This window comes from Chaetomium globosum, genomic scaffold (genome assembly GCF_000143365.1).
Source record: "Chaetomium globosum CBS 148.51 scaffold_3 genomic scaffold, whole genome shotgun sequence".
Lineage (NCBI taxonomy): Eukaryota > Fungi > Ascomycota > Sordariomycetes > Sordariales > Chaetomiaceae > Chaetomium > Chaetomium globosum.
Genome location: NT_165978.1, coordinates 572,747 through 590,595, shown reverse-complemented (window position 1 = coordinate 590,595; position 17,849 = coordinate 572,747). Strand labels below are relative to the sequence as shown.

The following is a 17,849-nucleotide window of genomic DNA, read 5'->3' as shown; positions in this document are numbered from 1 at the left end:
CAACGAGTGCCAATAGTCGGATATCTGTATCTTTTTCTCCGTTGTCTATCCCGAGTTATCCAAAGCATGGCTTCCAACAATTCTAACCAGGCGTAGCACAGAACGCAGCCCACAGCCCAGCCTTACGCCCACGCCCCAACAAGGCTCATGCATATCGCGCCAAAGAGGACCAAAAGGCATGCCATTACCCGCCTCCGCCCTCTCAACACAGACCAGCTCTCATCGCTCAAGAAGTCTTCGGCCAGCAGCTCTATCAAAGCAGCAAAAACCAGCAAACCGGACGAGACGGCGTTCATGGTGCCGACTAGGATCAGGCCAAATTCAGAGTCGGGGCTGTACAGGGTATGCGTGGCCAGACCGATGGCTTGGCCGATTGGTGTTCTTTGCCAGTGTTAGTTTAGGACGGGGAAGGTTAGCGGATAATGGGGAGACGGGAAAAACGTACGTGCACCCGTAGGCTATGACCATCAGCCAGGGTTGAAGAGTGTTTTTCGGCCAGCTGATGGAGGCGATGCGGGCACCCAGGGCAAGACCTTCAAATGTTTCTGAAACGGGCGGGTTAGCCATCCGCCGTGGTGGCACGCGGGAGTGGAATGGGATGGGAGAAGCTCACGATGAAAGGCAATGGCGATAAGCAGCACGACAAAATTACCCCCGACCGCCACGCTCAGGGCCATGCCGATGAACACGCTGTGAAACAGGATGCCCACCTCCAGCAACATACACTGCAGGATGGCCTTCTTGTGCCGCTGCTCTGGCGTGAGGCTCCACCCCTGAGACTCAGTTCCCAGAGCCTCCTTAAGATTCGGCGAGGTGCCCGCGGCGGCACTCCCCTCCAACGGGGCCAGCTCGAGGCTGGCGTGGTGAGTCGCAGAGGGGCGCGTGATGGCAGCCACAACGGCAGCATTGCTGCAATGCCCACCCCCCATGGAGGCGTGCGCGGTGTGTGCCCCTGCCCCTGACGCCCCAGCACTCCCGCCACCCCCAACTGCCCCTGCCCGCCCCGTCCGCGGCGTGAAGTTGCGCGCCGGGCTGAAGATCATCTCGATGATACTCACAAAAAAGATGCCCACGAGTGCAATGGCCCCCGGCATGGCGGGGTAGTCGGTGGTCCAGAAATTGGAGAGGCAGGGGTTGCCGAGCGAGATGAAGGCGGTGGGCAGGAGGTGCACAAAGGCCGTGGCCAGCAAGACGCCGGTGCCGATGTGGCGGACGGCGAAGAAGAAGGGTTCCGGGATGCGGAGGACGGGAAACTTGGCGGCGAGCATGGGGATCGCGCAGGCCAAGCTCGAGACGGCTAGGATGATGATGAGGGCGCCCACGTGCAACGGTGTGTTGTACTCGTCGCCCCCGGCGGCGTTGCCCGCGCACGCATCCCGCCGCTGGTGAGGAGCCGCGAGGTGGTCTCTACTACATCCGGAACCACCGACCCGGCCGTCCTCGCAAATAGTGCAGGGAGATGGCTCCCGGCAACATGGATCGACGCCGACACAAGAATGACGGACGCGGTCCAGCCAAACCCAGCCCGAGGGGGGCTGGAACTGGCGAAAGGGGAGACAGACTTGGCCTTCACCACCAAGTGCTGTCTCGGACGCAATGAGCGGGCCTTTGACTGGGCTTAGTTGTTAGCAGGCTGGTGGCTCCACTGCGGGAAGGAAGATAAGGACAAGCCAGTCACTTACGGCCGCTCATTGCAAAGGGGGAGGGTGCGAGAGAGTCGCGTTCGCAGTCGCAGCGACAAAGTCGACCATCCCCGGCCTGTTTCTCATCATTGGGGAAGCCGACACCGCTGCCGGGCCCAGGGCACCTGTGACGGTGTTCACGGGAGTTGGCAATGCCGTTGAGATCTTGGCGGGTCGTCAGATCTGGGGCCAGAAATGGCGGGTTCTGGTTCCACGTGGGATGTTCCAGGTCATCTTCTGTCCTTGACCGGCCGGTTCATGGCAGGCAACGGTGGGGGGGATGCTGTTTATGACCTTTTCCAACTTTCGTCTCAAGAGGACCTCGGTATTTGGCTGCAATTGGCCTTGGAAAAGAAGTTTTGCGGTGACTCTTGCCTCCCGAGAATGGAATCTGGTTTGAACGTGACCTTAACAGGGACAAATCGTCGAATTTCAGTGGGGCGCAGCAGTGACGACTTTGAAACCCGGCCCCCGGCTCAAGCTCCGGCCACCAAGGTGCTCTTCCGAACATTGCAGCATCTTCATTGGCGTCCGCTTCCGGTGGGTCTCGGCACGAATTCGACAATTCGGAAACACACGGGGCTTCATGGCGGATTTTTTCCTCCTTACTTTCCGAATATGTTGGGCGACTGTAATTGTAATGACCTACGCAACCCCCCGTGCACTCTTTGGACTTGTGACCAGCGGTCAGCGTCGACGGAAAGAGAATCTTCGTCCCATCGCAAGTTTCGAAGGTTCTTGGGCATGGCGGCTCGGCAGTCTCGCTTGGCACCAAGTTCTCCAACGCCCTGGCTAAAGCGTCACTTGCCTCCATGCCGAGACAACCGCGTATTTTGCGTAAATCAAGCGCGTATTGCTGAGTGAGATCGTATCACATGCATGGAAGAAAGAAAAGCTGACGTTTAGTAATTATAACTCAACGGTACCTACAATTGATCGCTGATTCCCCCATGTTAATTGCGGTGGAATGTTCAATTCGTTATGTGTTTTCCTGTCAATAGACTAGGCACGTTGTAACATTATACAGTAGACTACAATTTGTGAAGATTTGATGCGAGCTGCTTCAAACTTGGGCAATGCCGTCTAGGATCGCGGTAAATAAAAAGCTAAAAAAAAAATGGCGAGGAGAAAGCAGCGTACATAGAAGGAATAAAAAACTGCAAAAGCTCACCGGCCAACCCCCCACTAGCGACCAGTCTTCGGGGACTATAGAGGGAGGGTGACCGGCTACGAAATCCCTACTGTTTTGTTTGTAGGGATTTGCTCCGAAACCCCGAGGGCTCGAACCCACGAGCTCCGAATGGGGAAGGGGGGAGCTACTGCTCGAGGTTTTGAGGACCACCGTTAGTAACCACTGCGCCATGTCTTAGGTGGTTGGTGGTCCTCGTTAAAAAACAGTGACACGGACCTAATACATATAGCATGGGAGGGGCGTCGGGGCAAGTGCCCTATGACTGACTCTTTGAACTAAAAATTGGCACTGTGCTAGGTGGCCGTTCAACCAGATGATGGGGATGTCTTGGGGCGCGAAGGTTAGCTAATCGTAGGGTCTCGGTGGGAGCACCTGCCCATCTTGTAGAACATCGTCGATATAGAGTTGACTAGACGGGCAAAACCGAAAGCAATCATTGGCCTTCCTACTAAAAACCATTTACCGCAACTAGCTAGCGTTTCGGTTAGTAATTAGATCGACCATCATATCACGTTCATCTACTCGAAAATACATGCTGACGGCGGGTAGGTGGTTTCAATTGAGGATAAGAACGGGACCGAGAATCAGTCGTACGCTGAAAGGAAGGCAAAAGAAGGTGAGCGTTTAGCGCATTCGACAACTGTGTCCAATTCATTCAACAGGCCCGTAGATCTTTCTCAGAACATCATATTTCATAACTGGATAACTGATGCATGAGCGCCATCGCTATGATATGCCAAAAAAAAACAACATACTCAGTCGCTGGCCAGACTTTGGCATACCAGTGGGACTTGGCACAAACGCCGTAAAGGTTTGATACAATAGCGACAGATAATACGAAATTTAGTACACCCACTTATTCAGTATCGCAGGCCTCTTCATCCCAGTACGATGGCCTTGACTTCAATGCTAGCGCGTCTCGGTGTATCCGACGGCACCGATGGGTCGACAAAAGCCGAATGGGGGCACACTGATTAGGTTAGCGAGGCCTTCTAAGTTCATTTAGGTTTGGGTATTAGACTTGCCAGTTGCCTCGCTCTTCATGCTGTCGTAGAGTTTGAAGACAATGACATCGTCCTGCGTCATGCCTCTCTTATAGAACCATCGGTGGGATGGGTTGTATTTCACCTCGTAAGCCTCGTCGATGAAGTGCGGATAGACAATGTCCATAGGGACCAGATCATCGCGGTCAACAGTGCGGAAGTCGCAGAGAGCCAGGGGGCAATCTTCCACGGGTGCCGGTGATATTGGCCTCCAGACGCTATGGCATGTTATCAGCAATAGCAAAAAACATGATTGCTGTCCCCGTCTCTTCGGCTTGACCCACTTGATGAAGCGGATGCGATCCTGCATGATCTCTTGGTAAGAATCCGGAAAGTAAAGTTGAAGGCGAGCTTGACAAGTTGCCTCGGTTGCATCTGGCGGATATGTTATCAGTACGGCCAAGTGAATACGTGCTTGCTTGGTGTCACGAACCGCAATGCGCGCGGAAAAAGGGCGGCTTGAAGTTGTATTCTAAGCCGTTCGCTTTTTGAGTCGGACCATGGTGGCGGAACTGTTGCGAAGAACGCTTGTGACTTAGCTTCAGAAGCCAGGCAGGAAGTCTGACGAGTGGTCGATGCCTCCTGCAGCACCCGCACCACCCCATCGGTGGGGACGCACATTGTAGGCGTAACAGAAGACGCCCCGGCAGCCAAGACGCTGCGTTAGCCATTCGACAAGCCCGGGGAGATATTCGGACAACACATAATCGTCGGACCAATTCTGTACAGTGACAGGAGACTTGGCAAATTCGAACCCAGAGACAGGGAGGGAGAACCGGGCTTCGTGGCCGGTAATGTCAGAAATGCTGACGCGGTAGCTTTTCGAGACGAGGTTGTGCATTTCGAGGCCGGGGAAGCATTCATTGGGCAGCTGGCATTTGTATGGCTTTTCACTGTGGTACCGCTCCAATGGTGCAAGGTGGTGGAATGACTCAGGCTGGACAGTAGGCAGGTCGAGGCCACAGAACTCCTCATCGAGATCCTGCCTCATTTGTTGGATGTTATGAGGGCTGTCCAACTTTGGCGGGGACACCGTTTTATGATCTGGATCTTGTAGGTATGAAATATGAGTGGAAATTCACGTTAGGTACCAAGTACTTTGGAACTCACTTGCTGTTCCGTTCAGATCAAGGGAACACCCGCCTCCTTCGAGAAGTGCCGGGCCAGTCCAAAGCCGCCATGGTCGATTGAAGGGTCGATTGATGTCGAAACGGCAGGTTAGAACATCTGGATGTTCGTCCTCCAGTTTTCTGTAGGCGTTACTCCCATGAGCTGGCGGCCAAAAGCATTTCCACGGTTGGGCAAGGGCGCAATGTTTTGGCTCCCCGCTCTGTGTGAGAGGGTACAGCGGCCGGCCATTCGCAGTAACGCCTCTGCTGTTCTCTCTCTGATTGGCGCCTGCACCGCTCAGCGCGCCTTCCATCACCGTCGGGCGTCCGGGATCAAGTTTCGGGGGGTTGGAGTTTGGCAAGGCAAGAACGCTGGGCATAATTCAATGCATCGTTTCTCTATTTCGGCACGATGACCAGTTGCTGCCCGGTCGAACTTTCGTCGCCCGAGACGAGGCTCTGCCATGCGGTGACACACATGGCAGACGGATTCCGCACCGAAACCTGACTTGGGCATGAAAGGGGCTCCAATTGCCGGCAGCGTGGCCTGCCGTGCCAGTTTGCTGAAAATTCGTTCCTTCCAATCATGGCGGGAAGAGTTGTGTGACCGCCCTCGTGACTCGCCTCGCTTGTGCTCTTGGGGGGAAGGCACGGTTGGTAGGGAAAGAAGGGGGCATGGTTACGGCCGTGACGTGAATGGGTGGCCAATCTTTCGCTCGTTACGGCTTGGGATGTACTCTGGCAGTCAGGAGGTGGGAAATCAACCACGGCGATCTGAAAAGCCATGCCGCAAATGGGCCGTAAGTGGCGGTCCTCGGTCACTCGATGCTTTTGTTTCAGGCGGAGGAGTCCGAATGCTTTAAATGCGTGCCGTGGTGCTTGGTGAGCCTGGAAAGCTTGAGAAGTGACATGTTGTACCAGCAATACCAACTGATGTTGGGCTTTTGAGACAAGCCACCCGGTGAGAATGCTAAAGTGTTTTGAGTGTGACAGCCACTTGGCCGGGTCATGGTACACTGTCTCTGATGAGCTTGTGCGGGACAGCGCGGTATTAGTACTTCGGTGCTGCCAACCGCTCCTGTGCAGCCGAATCGGGAACCGGTCTGAACTCGAGGCGCGGGGGGTGTCTTGGGATTCCATTGGGGATTCCCCGACCACACAATGGCCATTGTCGACAATCCTGCAATATCGCGCGAACTTCAGGCTCAGAACCAAGCATTCCGTCTGACCGCATTTCCATTCTGGTCATGATTGCAACATAGGACAAACGAGGCTAAGATTTTCTCCGCCTCTTTATTTTTGTTGGCCGGCCACAGATCTGGGTCGTCATTCGAGGAATTTGGCCCCGTCGTTGTTGGACAACTTCCTTTCAGGTCGGAACCCCGGTTCGACCAGGTCCCCCTCTCCTGCCACTATTCCACCTTGCACAGTACTAGCATGCAGGTAAACTAGAGTTCAATTCAATTCCCCTGTTCTGTTTCGCCTGTTTCGAGTCCGGGGTTGTTTTATCCGCGCGCGCAGTTTAACGGCGACCATCGCGGCTGCCGAAATTACCCTAGTTTGTGGCCATCGTCTCGTGTTGTTCAGATCCCCCTGCTGATGCTTTGCCACCGTCGCCTCTTTATCTGTTCACCGTTCGTTCCTTCATTCTCAGAGGCCCCTTTTATTTAGCAGCACTGCACCTGCCCTCCTCTACTGTTTCCATTCTGCTTCTCTGCAAACTGACCAAAAGTACATCAGAACCAGTCACGGAAGAGGTCGTGCCCTTTCCCAGAAGACAACGGCGACATGACAAGAATCAAGCGGGTCCACTTGCCGGCGGCCTTCCTGTCTCTAACGCCCGAGGACAGGGGGGTGATGGAACGGGCGGCATCGATCATGAACATCCCACTGACCCAAGTCACCCAACTTATACCGGGTCCTTCTACGGTTGACCAGGGGACATCGCAACGCACGGGCAGTCTTGGAACTGCACAAGGTGTGGTGGGTGATAGTCATGACGTCGAGAACGGTACTTTCTTACCTAAAACCCAAATCACATTTGGCCAAGGAAGCTCATGTTCGTATGTGTAGATACCAGTAGCCATGACGACGAACAACCGAACGGCGACGACAATAGAGACAGCGGGTCGGATGGGGATGTTTCAGTGTGGCAGTCTTATGCCGCCGAATTCGATAATATCGATGATGGCATCACCAAAGAGTACGAATACGTGGACCCGTGGGGGGATGAATTCCCGATCCTCGCTCCAGCTACCGCTGCTGCGCAAGGGCCGATAAGAGAACCCAACACCAGGCCGTCGGCCTCGGCCGTATATGGTCGATCAATTCAGCCTGCATGGGGGCTTGCTCAAGCGGACACGCCATACGTTCCCTCCCTCGTGAGCCACCTGACAACTCCGGCCAACACAACACTGGCTACGCCTACATTCTCAAGCGATGCAGACCCAGTTAGCCAACAACAATCCTGGGAGGTTATCGAGAAACCTCAGTCATCTCAGCTTTCACGACCTCCACCACCCTTTGAATGGCCTACAGCCGGTGGGTATCTCGGGCCCATGCCACCAAGTCGCAACCCTGGCGATGGAGATGTTTCCCGCGACAGCCTCCGTTTCGTGTCGGAGCACCCACTGCAGCCACAGCCATTGGCACGTGCCCAACGGCGTGGGCCATTCCAGGACCGCAAGCGACAGGAAGATGCCAGCCGGACGAGGGGACTAAAGGCATGCGTTCGATGCCGCATGCAGAGAATTCGGGTAAGAAAAAGTAATTTCCCGGCATGTTCACCTTTCTAATAGCCTAATAGTGTGCTATCGTTGAGGACGATCCTACCGGTATCTGTGGCACTTGCTTGGCTGTCTCTAAGCAGAAAGTCCATTATCTGCCCTGCCTTCGGTACCGGCTCACCGAGTGCACGCTTTACAGGACTGGGAAAGCCCCGGGCCTCGAATTCACCTTCCGCTGGCCTGTGATGAAGCTCAAAGATATAACGGAATGGGACTCACCAAATTTGAGGACAGTCTTGGTCAAGTCGGATGTTTGCGAAGTCCCGCTCAAGCTTGTTGTCCGTAGGTTCGTCCCGATCCCCCACAAGGACTCAATCCATCGATCCTGGGTAGACCATCGGAACGGTGTCAAGAAGTTCAAGAAGACTACGCCGTACGCCGTCGTCAATATGAAGAACGCAGTACATGACATGAGGGAGTACGTTACCGCCAATGTCTTCAAATGTATGGACTACTTCCTCCGCGGGAGCGACCAGCTGGTCAAGGATACATATGAGTTTGCGCGAAAGCACATGCAACGAGTGGAGGTAACGATTTCCACGTTTGTTGGGGGCCTGGTCGGGAGGTTGCTAACAACAAAGATGTAGTCTGACGAGGAGCGAAAACTGCTCGGGAACTTCTTCCGGTTATGGTTCGCGATCCGCCGAACGGCCACTACGGAGCATATTGTCGGGGAAGACACGCTCGACATGGAACCGGAGACAAAGGATGAATCTTATCCGTTATTCGGGAAGATCCCACTGCCGCCGGTCATGATCCAGCAACTGGATATGATCTTGACTTTGGGCATTTTGGAGCCGCTTCGCAAGCAAGTTCTGGAGGATTTCCAAAGACTGACCCTGACAAGCAACCCGAGGAATTGGATGACAATCTACTTGATTACGTTCATGTCTCTCCACAGCTGCGCAAGAATAACGGCAGAGAACTACCACAATGCACGCAAACACGGCCTCCTGGTAAGTAGCGAAAGCATGCGTATGATGAGAGAACGATGCTAATCACCTTCTAGCGGAGATACGCGATTCCCAACTTCATTGCCGAGCAGCACCACAGCGCAAACGTGTTTCTTTCACACTACCACTACCGAACCGAGTCGACCAACCCGTTTAAACAAGATTGGAAAAAGCGGCACCTGACGCCATTCTCCTACATGTCCGTCGATGACATTCAGTTCTTGGAGCGAACCAAAGTGCTGTTTGAAGAGCGAGGTAAGGCCCGGCCCTAAATCGATGAGCGCGACAAAACTAACCTTTTCATCTACGCAGGCGAGGTAATCAAGACGAATAGGGACAATGATCTCTATGAGCACGAGCTGTACTTCCTCTCTCAGATGTTCGAGGAGAACTGGCAACCGAGGGACACCATGGTTGAGCACACGGAAGGCACCGTCAATAATGTAGGACTGAAGATGTATGTGGGAGACGTCGAGGGTGGAAAGCGATGAGGTACCTTGGGCTTTGACCAAGACGGCAAACCAGGGCCTGAACCAGACCGGAGCTGGCGTTGTGATAGTTCTCTTTTTGTCCTGTTCTTTTTTTTTCTTACCCAGTTTGGAGTATCACTTAACTGTGGCGTTTTCTGGAAGGAAGTGTGTTTTAGGCGGAGGCCGGCTCTGAAAAGAGGTCGAGGCAAGTGCGAAGACGGGGCTTCATTTATGGCTGAAGGGTCGATCACTCGTCGACAGGAAAGTGCTTTTCACTCGTTGTTTTACGCGATGGTCAAATTTCAGAATTTGAACCGACCTTTATCTTGTGCATTATCTTTCTTTCCCTTTATTTGTATATTTCCTGGAGATCTTTGCCTAGGTATCAAATAGTCTGCCTCATCAATGATTACTGCCAACGCATCTAGAACAGCAGTGATATCATGGATGATGCTGAAGTTTTGGGACTGTGAAGTGTGCCACTCATCACTGATAGGAAATTCAAGCACCAAACCCAATAAGCATGAGCCTGTGGGGGCCCAACCACGTGTGAAACGTTTTCCTTGCCGTTTTCTGCGACCGGTCTGGGGGAGAGGGCAGCACGGGAGGAGGACTCCAACCGGTCTGGCAGCCCTTGACACCTCAGGACTTGGCGAGAAGACGGAACAAGCCGAACCGGTCTGGAATGCACATGGAAACAAAATCTCATTCTTATTGGACGCCTGTTGGGGTTACACGACAGACCTGCATGAGCCACCGGTCGCGCGATCCGCCGAGATGCAGGAGCTCCGGCCCTGACCGGCCCGGAGAGCACGGCGCTAGGTCCCGAAAGGCCCGGGATCCTGGTTCCGGGCGGCTTATGCTCGACATTTTAGGGCTGACAAAAAAGGATCTCATACCAATGAGACCAGGGGTGACAAGGACAGGGCCCGGAATTGACAGACATGGGTGGTGACATGCACGTTCCTTCGAGTATCTCTGATATTGAACGCCATGCCCAACGTCACCGCTCCCGCAACCTACCCTTCAGCCTTGCCAAAAGCCCTAGATGTTGGAGGTAGGGACCGCATACGTGGAAGGTGCCTGATGCTGCAAACAGTGTAGAATATTGGGGAGGAGAGATGGGGGTCAAAGACGTGGGAGAAAAGTGCAGATTGCGAACTGATATAAAAGAATGGTTCATGCTTCCAGCCGTCGTGATCCACATCCCCATCCTGCCATACCACATTCAGCGGCAACTAAGCCAAAACTTCCCATTACACTGCTTCCCCTTACACCGCTAATCCCGGAACCTGCTGGACGACCCCAGCAGTCCGGTCAGCGCCCCCGGTCTTCGCCCCTCTCGCCTCTCCCTTGCAGATGCTGCCAGCCGTTTGCCGATTCCGCTTAGCTCACAGCCCCGACTGACACCAACCCCCCCACTTACTTACTCCCCGCCCACTCATTCCATTGGAGAGGCAATGGCGGCGCCCACGCGGCACGATGCAGCAGCGGCTGTCACATTCCTGGTGTCGGGCATGGCGCGGGAGGACTGCGTATATCCACCGTATCCGTACCAGGATCAGCTCCACGAGATCGACCTCGTCCCTCTGCCTCTGCCTGCACAGGCAGCTGGGGTGGAGGAGACCCGGGGTCGGGATTCGTGGAGGGATGACGCGTATACGGCGATGTTGGGCATGAGTGGTGGGTCGACCCCCCCCCCCCCCCCTTCCTCTTACGATGGGAGTCGACTGACTCGTGAATCTGTGTTTTACAGCCGACTTGGCCACGCCGCCGAAAAGGGAGGCCGGCCAAGGCCAGTATTCCGATGTCGACACGCGGTCTGTGGAAGTCTCGTTGGATGAAGAGGACCTGGCCCGACGTGGTGTCGAGCTGAAGAGCTAGAGCGTTTGTCGATAACTCGTTTTGGTATTAAACGGGGCGGCGTACTTATAGATTGGATGGTAGTAAGTCTTACTCGTCATGGTGAGCCGCCCTGGAGAAGCTTCATTGACACAAGATGTTAGGATCGCGGGATGGTTATAACGGCTAAAAATGCAGGGATCTTTTGTTGTAATATTCAGGGGTTGGCACATGGGGCTTTGGGTCAGTCATTTTGGGAGGTTGGTTGTGAGCTTCAGAGCTTCAGAGATACCCCGACACTCGGATTCTTAACTTCGGCAATTGCCGAAGGGGGGTTATTACATGATTCACGAGGGGCAGGAGAAACGGGGAGAGATACCTTGAGTTTACGGACAAGAGATCTTTTAACATTTCGTATGAGTAAAACTAATAATATATTTACTGAACTTGCAACGTCCTTCTTCTGTGGGCGACTTATTAGGCCCATCTTTGCCATTTGATAACCCCTGCAGAACCAATACTTGAAACGCGATAGGCGATGGTTCGACCTAGTAGATAGCGGACACTTTCATCTGCTCATATAGTGCCTTTTGAAGATTCCTTTCATAAGCCGAGTCCTCAACCCAAATGCCATTCCCCAGGCACAAAGATTACAGCATACAAAGTCGCCTATGAATCTCCCAGATAGCCTGGTCAATGGTACAATCGTTGGAAATATATCCCCTATTGTAAACTTAGTCCAGGACGTGCAAGACGAACGCAGTGGCGTGTTCTTCTTGCCCCCAAGACTGCTTTGCCCAGGGAGTTTCTTGGGTCCAGAGCCATCCTACTGGCCGGTGGGCCATGGTTAGGTGAACACGAGCCCTGATATGGGAAAAGTCAGGGTCTAAAACGTCGGGATGGTGGATAAGATACTCGTAGGCGTAGTCATTGAAACATGAGATGAAGAAGGCCGCAGTATGGGGATCCTCCATGCGGAGGTGACAAACTAGAAATGTTAGGGCGTCCATTGTCGAAGTGATGTCAAGATAGAGTTCGGGGTATTGGAATTGGTGGACATCAGGTAGTACATGCAGGCCGGCAGGTAGCTTCTGAACACCCCAGGCATTGTTTATAGTTATTTGATCGCAATGTGACAGAGCCATTGTTTGCACAATAGGCTTGTGTCTGTTGACATATTCTACCATGAAAACATCCCACCACTCCCTGGTCACATAAACAAAGACTTGACAGGATCACCAAAAGCAGCGACAAAGAGGGATTGTTTCACCCCCCGAGCAAGGATCCGAGGGTCGGAGGGGTTTCATGACTGACATTTTCGCATACCACATACCATGGCGTCATTCGACACATCTCCCACGGTATCAGTCTATATGATTATTACAACCACTGCTCTGCAAGGCACGCCGCTAAGCTTCCAACTTGAAGTGCGCCAATCCCTCCAACCCCTGAACCCAAAACCCCCTACGCACCCCCCACCTCAAACTTAGTGCAATCATCCTGAGCACCCCTCTGCGCAACCGGCATCGCCACAGGCTGATGATTCCTCGCCGCCACCATCGTGCAGACACGGTAGACACCCGCGGGCAAGCCGCCCGTGACCTCAGCCTCGAGGGCGCCCTTGCCGTCGCCAGCATCGTCGACGCCCTTGAAGTAGGCGAACTTGGTGGGGTCGGGCACCTCAAGCGAGCGCAGACTGCCGATGTTCTGCACCGAGATGTGGCAGTGGCCGATGATGTCGCCGTTCTCGTCCAGGTCCTGCGGCGCCGTGTAGTAGTTGCTGCTGGGGTTGACCAGGTAGCCCGCGCGCAGGTGCCGCGTCTGGATGCGCACCGTGAAGGTGGTGTTGGCGGGCACAAGGTCCCCGGGCTGGGGGTAGGTGATGATGGTGGAGATCATGTTGGTGGTGGCGGGGATGCGGCCCATGGGGATGCCGTTGCAGGAGCCGGCGGTGTTTTGCTGGCCGTTGGTGAGCGTGCGGCCGGCGCAGAAGTTGATGAAGTTGGCGGAGTCGCTGGTGGGATATTGTGTTAGTAATTTAGTATTGGCCCTTGTGCCGATGCATGGTCGGGGGGATGGAAGGCTCACGTTTTCGACTCGCTCAGGCCATCTCTAATTCCTGGCGTTCCCTCCTCCAACCCAGTGTATTGGCTTGCGGTCTGCAAGGCGTTGGGGGCTAAGCACGTGGCTGTTGGCTTTGGGCATGGCTTCCGCTTTGACCCCAGCCCTTGGATCTCATGCTGAGGGTTCGTGCCCACGGCAAGCCCGGCAACGGCTCCCAGACAGGAGAGAAGTAATGTTGTTGTCGTCAAGGGAAGCATCTTGAATCTGTTGACCTCTCGAGTGTCTCAGCAAAGTACAGTGCGCCAACTACACCAGGTCAACCGGGCCACGCGGTCATCTTAAACAATGGCCCAGACTCTACAAGTATATATTGACCACCCAATGCGACTGTGACGGGATCTGTTAGTCTGCAGGTCTGGGGTCCTCGAGATTGCGGCACGCCCCGGCTAAATTTCCGCAGATCCGGTACTGCCAACCAGGCTGGAGCGCCCAGATTGGATGGCGTGAGATTTGATGTCTTGGATGAGAAAACCACGTCCCACTTTCTTTTCTGGTCGTGGCCAAGGCCTTGGGATATCCACATGGGCTTGGCCACATGGAGGTTAAGCGCTTGCAGATCGAATCGAAAGACGATCTGGCCGTGTCAAGACTGGGCAGTCATGGGTCGTCAGCTCGACTCGGATGCACAACAGAATGCGCCGAGGTTTGGTCCGAGCCGTATTAATACTGTGGTATGGTGCATAAGTTGTTTCCCCTGTCCAGAGTACCCGTGGGGCGCGCTAAAACCCCTGCGAACTGCGCCAAACCACTGCCAAATCAACAAAAATATCTGTGCAAGCCCTGTCAATACCTGCACAGGGGAAGCAACTTACCCATCCCAACCAAGTGGTATTATTGTCTCCACGTGTGTTCTCAGTCACCTGCAACTAGACTACACTAGGTATGTCCTAGGCTAGCCAGCCCCCACGGCTTGCGAGATTATTGTGAAACAGACCCAGAGACTTGGGCCTTGATCGCGCAACGTGACAAGACAGGGTATGTCCTTTTGGTGGAAGGTGGGAGACTTTGCGGAGACAAGGTGTCATGGGAATAGTGCCGATCTATGGATACAGATAGTAACCAAACACCATTACCAATGGCACACTTGGTGCGGTGGTGGGCGATAGAACCTGTACCAAGCCTCATCGTCATCCATCTCGATGTAGAACTCTGCATCCATCATGTCCACCCGCATCTTCATCCAGTCCTCGCTATCTTCGACTTCACCAGACGGATCCGTTGCTTCCTCAGGAGGGAGCGGATCCTGCCAGGCGCGGATGATATTGACATGCCCCGGGTTCCTCGGGTCATTGGGCGTACCCGCCATGCTCAACAGAGCATCTTCGTCAACCTGGATGAAATATGTGTAACGCGCACCCCGGCCGTCCCGGAGATTATCCATATCGCAGTTTGGGTTCTCGGTGCGCGCCCACGCCTTGAACTTGCCTTTCAATTCATCACGAGAGGCATTCTCCAGCTCGGGATCCTCGACAAAGACCCAGTCGAGCTTTTCGGCAATCCCCGGAGCGTCGAACTCTGCAATGAGCTTGCGAGACCCAGTTTCAACCCGGCGCTTGAACTCTTTCCAGTGGCTGTCTAGCTCCGGCTTGTAAGTGCATCGGTAAATGACCCAGCCCCATTTGTCCTCTGCGCCAGAGTCCAACAACCACTGGATCTTGCCTTCGGGCGAAAGGTCATACCACTCCATCCCAATCTTCTTTGTTGGCCCGTGTGAGCCGACCTTCTGTGGTGACGACATGAAAGGCCTTCTCGATAGTTGGAGATAAGTTGGCTGGTGTGTCGAGAGGGGTTTCTCGCAACGATGTCTGATATGTGCGGATTTCTGATGAACAACGCTTGGATGAGATCGCCTCTTTATGATACTTGCAAATGACCGCGGCAGTTGAAGTTTGGGACGTAGTGAGGCTGATGTGGCGGCCATGTGAAAGGGGCTCGTGGAGTTTACCCACGTTTTTACGATTGCAGCCTTGGGTTATGTTGGTTCCACGGCCATCCGTGAAGAAGGCTCTGATCTACTTGTATAAACCGGCGAGCATTGCAAAGGAACATGAACGTACGTGAGAAATTGCCTAAAAGGGTGCTTGTCAGTGGGGCGAATGACGCGAGTTCATCTTGAGATGGAGGTTTTGGTTGGTCGAAGGGCAGAAAAGGGCACATAAGCTGCAACCCTCTGCTTACATGTAACGTAGCTCGCCTAGGTATACTATCATACCGTATACTTGCCGAGACTCATGGGCGACGGTGCTCTTATGCGGCTAGTTTCAGCGGATGTGCTCATACTTCGAGTGCCAGGGGACGAAGTTGTATCTGGTTTGGTTTGTTATTAAATGCTTGGACGATACTGCGCTACTTGAACTATCCTGTAAAACAGACTGCGACTCGGGAAGAGACCCAGGCTGTTTGGGGCCTTTGCCAGTACGAGAACCAAAACAACCGGTAGTGAAGCTTGACTATCCCTTTGCCAATGGCTTCGCAGTTTGTGAAGTGGCAGCAGTGGGTTGACTCCTCGCTGCTGTACCCTCACCCCTTATCGCAGGAGTAGCCTCACAACTTGCCGTAGGAGTAACCTCACCACTTGCCGTAGTAGCAGCTTCACCACCTGCGGCAGAAGTAGCCCCAACACCTGTGGCAGCAATAGATCTACCACTGGCCGCCGCCGCGTACACCTCCTCTTGCCTAGGCCTCCGCCCGTACACACTCCGCATCATAACGTAGGCGTGGACGTCTGGGTTCCTCAACTGCTCACGGAGACGGGCGCAATAGACAGTGACCCTTAACGGAGTCTGGCCCATGTCTCGGACCAGACGAACGAGACCCACCCTTGAGTCCACGCGTCAGTATCAAAATCGAATGCAAAGGGAGCAGTGGTGCTTACCCTCAGCGTCACGGGTGATGCTGTCTCGGGCATACTTTCCAATGTTTCTGAGGCCCTCGTCTTCAGGCCAAGGGCCAATTGGACACTGCCAATATGATTAGCATCCACAGGCAGCCAACCAACAACCTCAACAGATTCCGGTAGACAACAACAACACTGAATCAAGCCCAACGCACCTTAAACTCCCACTCATTCACATCCACCAACCCCGCCCTCCCAAACGCATCCTGCACCAACCCCTCCCCAACCACATCAAACGGCCTGCCCATTCTCTGCCCCCCCTGCACAAACGTCCTCCCCCACTCATCCAGCGGCGACCCCTCCAGCAGCGAGCCATCATCACTCCGAAACACGCACGACATCTCAAACGACTCGACGTACCCGCCGGGCTCGCAGCACCTGTAGGCCTGCCGCAGCGGGCGCGGTCAGTCGGGCACGGAGCCGAACAGGCACCGCATGTGCACGTAGTCGAAGTGGCGCGCCGGGAACACCTAGTCCCGCGTGAAGTCGTCGATCTGGCAGTGCAGGTTGAGCGGCACGAACTCGGGTTGGTGCGGCGAGATGTCGGTGCCGGTTACTTGCGTCTTGGGGTGGTCGTCGGCGAAGGCGCTGGTGGGGGGGGGGGGGGGGGGGGGAGGGGTTAAAAAAGGGAGGGAGGGGTGTTTACATTTGCCATGTCCCCGGCCCCGGAATGGGGGTAGTAAAAAGGCCGTGGAATGGGATTGTTCTCTTGAAGAATACTCACCCGCTCCGGGACCCAACTCAAGCACTCGCTTTTAGGGGTTGGTTAACATCTGATACAGAAGTGTGAAGGGGCGTTCCCGGGACCTGGACGTACCTCCAGGCCGTCCTGAAGCGGTGCCTTGAAGAGTGCTCCGTCGTGAACCAGAGTTATGCACTGATGCCTTGCGTCAAACGTCACATTAGTTTTCCGCTGCTGAGCATATTCTGGGAGATGCCGAGTAGAAGAACTCACATGAGATCGGCCGCCTCGCAGTGCAATTCATCATTGGGTGTCCTATGCGCGGATTTTGCGTTAGGGAGCTCATGGAGATGATTATATCCCATTGTCAAGTCTGTGTTACCAATACTGGGCATTCGTGTCGCGAGTGCTGTGGAACGTCCGGCCATAGAGTGTCCTGTAGTCAAGTACGGCGGGCGACAAGGACATAGTGGAGGTGGCATTATCGTGCTCGTAACCTGAGTCCTGATCGTCGTCAAGAGGCTGATTGAGTGTGGTACCCGAATTAAAAACTGACCTGACAAAGGGGTTTAGGTATGATACGACCGGACCTCACCTCTTCAGCCTGCTGTTAAGCTGGGAGAAGGCCCGCTGGTAGCACGGTCTCTGTTTCTGGATCGGATGACGATGGGGACGGAGAGGGATTGGAGCCGGTTTGTGATCCCATGGTGGAATTTCAGTTACAATAATTACCGTGCATATAGAGCATATTTAGGTAGTTGGTACGAATGGCAGCGCCGAGCAATCTGTCGTCAATGAGGGTCGATGCAATCCTTCATTGTCGATGATGCTACTGCTGATTCGCTATTATTCGAGGAGAACACTGATCAGCAATTCTGTGACATCACATCTGCGTAGTTTCTAAGATGAAACCGGAAACATCGGCTTCCAGTCACAGTTGTAAGCTTGTGAAGACCCGAGTTGCCTCGGAGCAAAGGTGCGGGTGATCAGAAAACGCTGTAACGCGAGACGGAGGATGGACAACTAAGGACTGTCTATACTACGGCACGCTTATGGAAAATTCGGAGACG

The 17,849-nt window shown here is 54.2% G+C and overlaps 6 protein-coding genes across 6 annotated transcripts; 2 read left to right on the top strand and 4 right to left on the bottom strand.

The window, feature by feature from the left end:
* Window positions 1-122: 122 nt before the first annotated feature.
* CHGG_05470 (uncharacterized protein) lies at window positions 123-2,428 on the bottom strand (the record flags this gene model as incomplete). The annotated part of the gene is made up of 5 exons (XM_001221564.1): window positions 123-381; window positions 446-458; window positions 725-1,612; window positions 1,683-1,807; window positions 2,292-2,428. 5 exons carry the CDS (start codon window positions 2,426-2,428, stop codon window positions 123-125), a joined length of 1,422 nt encoding a protein of 473 aa, XP_001221565.1.
* Window positions 2,429-3,876: 1,448 nt separating this feature from the next.
* On the bottom strand, window positions 3,877-4,908 carry CHGG_05469 (uncharacterized protein; the record flags this gene model as incomplete). The annotated part of the gene is made up of 2 exons (XM_001221563.1): window positions 3,877-4,135; window positions 4,484-4,908. 2 exons carry the CDS (start codon window positions 4,906-4,908, stop codon window positions 3,877-3,879), a joined length of 684 nt encoding a protein of 227 aa, XP_001221564.1.
* Window positions 4,909-6,814: 1,906 nt separating this feature from the next.
* CHGG_05468 (uncharacterized protein) lies at window positions 6,815-9,256 on the top strand (the record flags this gene model as incomplete). Its single annotated transcript, XM_001221562.1, has 6 exons — window positions 6,815-7,089; window positions 7,146-7,782; window positions 7,896-8,230; window positions 8,714-8,768; window positions 8,822-9,020; window positions 9,078-9,256. The coding sequence occupies 6 exons, from the start codon at window positions 6,815-6,817 to the stop codon at window positions 9,254-9,256; spliced, it is 1,680 nt and encodes a 559-aa protein (XP_001221563.1).
* A 1,439-nt stretch (window positions 9,257-10,695) lies between these two features.
* On the top strand, window positions 10,696-11,119 carry CHGG_05467 (uncharacterized protein; the record flags this gene model as incomplete). Its single annotated transcript, XM_001221561.1, has 2 exons — window positions 10,696-10,918; window positions 10,992-11,119. The coding sequence occupies 2 exons, from the start codon at window positions 10,696-10,698 to the stop codon at window positions 11,117-11,119; spliced, it is 351 nt and encodes a 116-aa protein (XP_001221562.1).
* A 1,422-nt stretch (window positions 11,120-12,541) lies between these two features.
* CHGG_05466 (uncharacterized protein) lies at window positions 12,542-13,398 on the bottom strand (the record flags this gene model as incomplete). The annotated part of the gene is made up of 2 exons (XM_001221560.1): window positions 12,542-13,091; window positions 13,166-13,398. 2 exons carry the CDS (start codon window positions 13,396-13,398, stop codon window positions 12,542-12,544), a joined length of 783 nt encoding a protein of 260 aa, XP_001221561.1.
* Window positions 13,399-14,270: 872 nt separating this feature from the next.
* CHGG_05465 (uncharacterized protein) lies at window positions 14,271-17,207 on the bottom strand (the record flags this gene model as incomplete). Its single annotated transcript, XM_001221559.1, has 8 exons — window positions 14,271-14,972; window positions 15,414-15,508; window positions 15,720-16,021; window positions 16,112-16,161; window positions 16,458-16,567; window positions 16,822-16,849; window positions 16,915-17,024; window positions 17,162-17,207. The coding sequence occupies 8 exons, from the start codon at window positions 17,205-17,207 to the stop codon at window positions 14,271-14,273; spliced, it is 1,443 nt and encodes a 480-aa protein (XP_001221560.1).
* Between the last annotated feature and the right edge of the window lie 642 nt (window positions 17,208-17,849).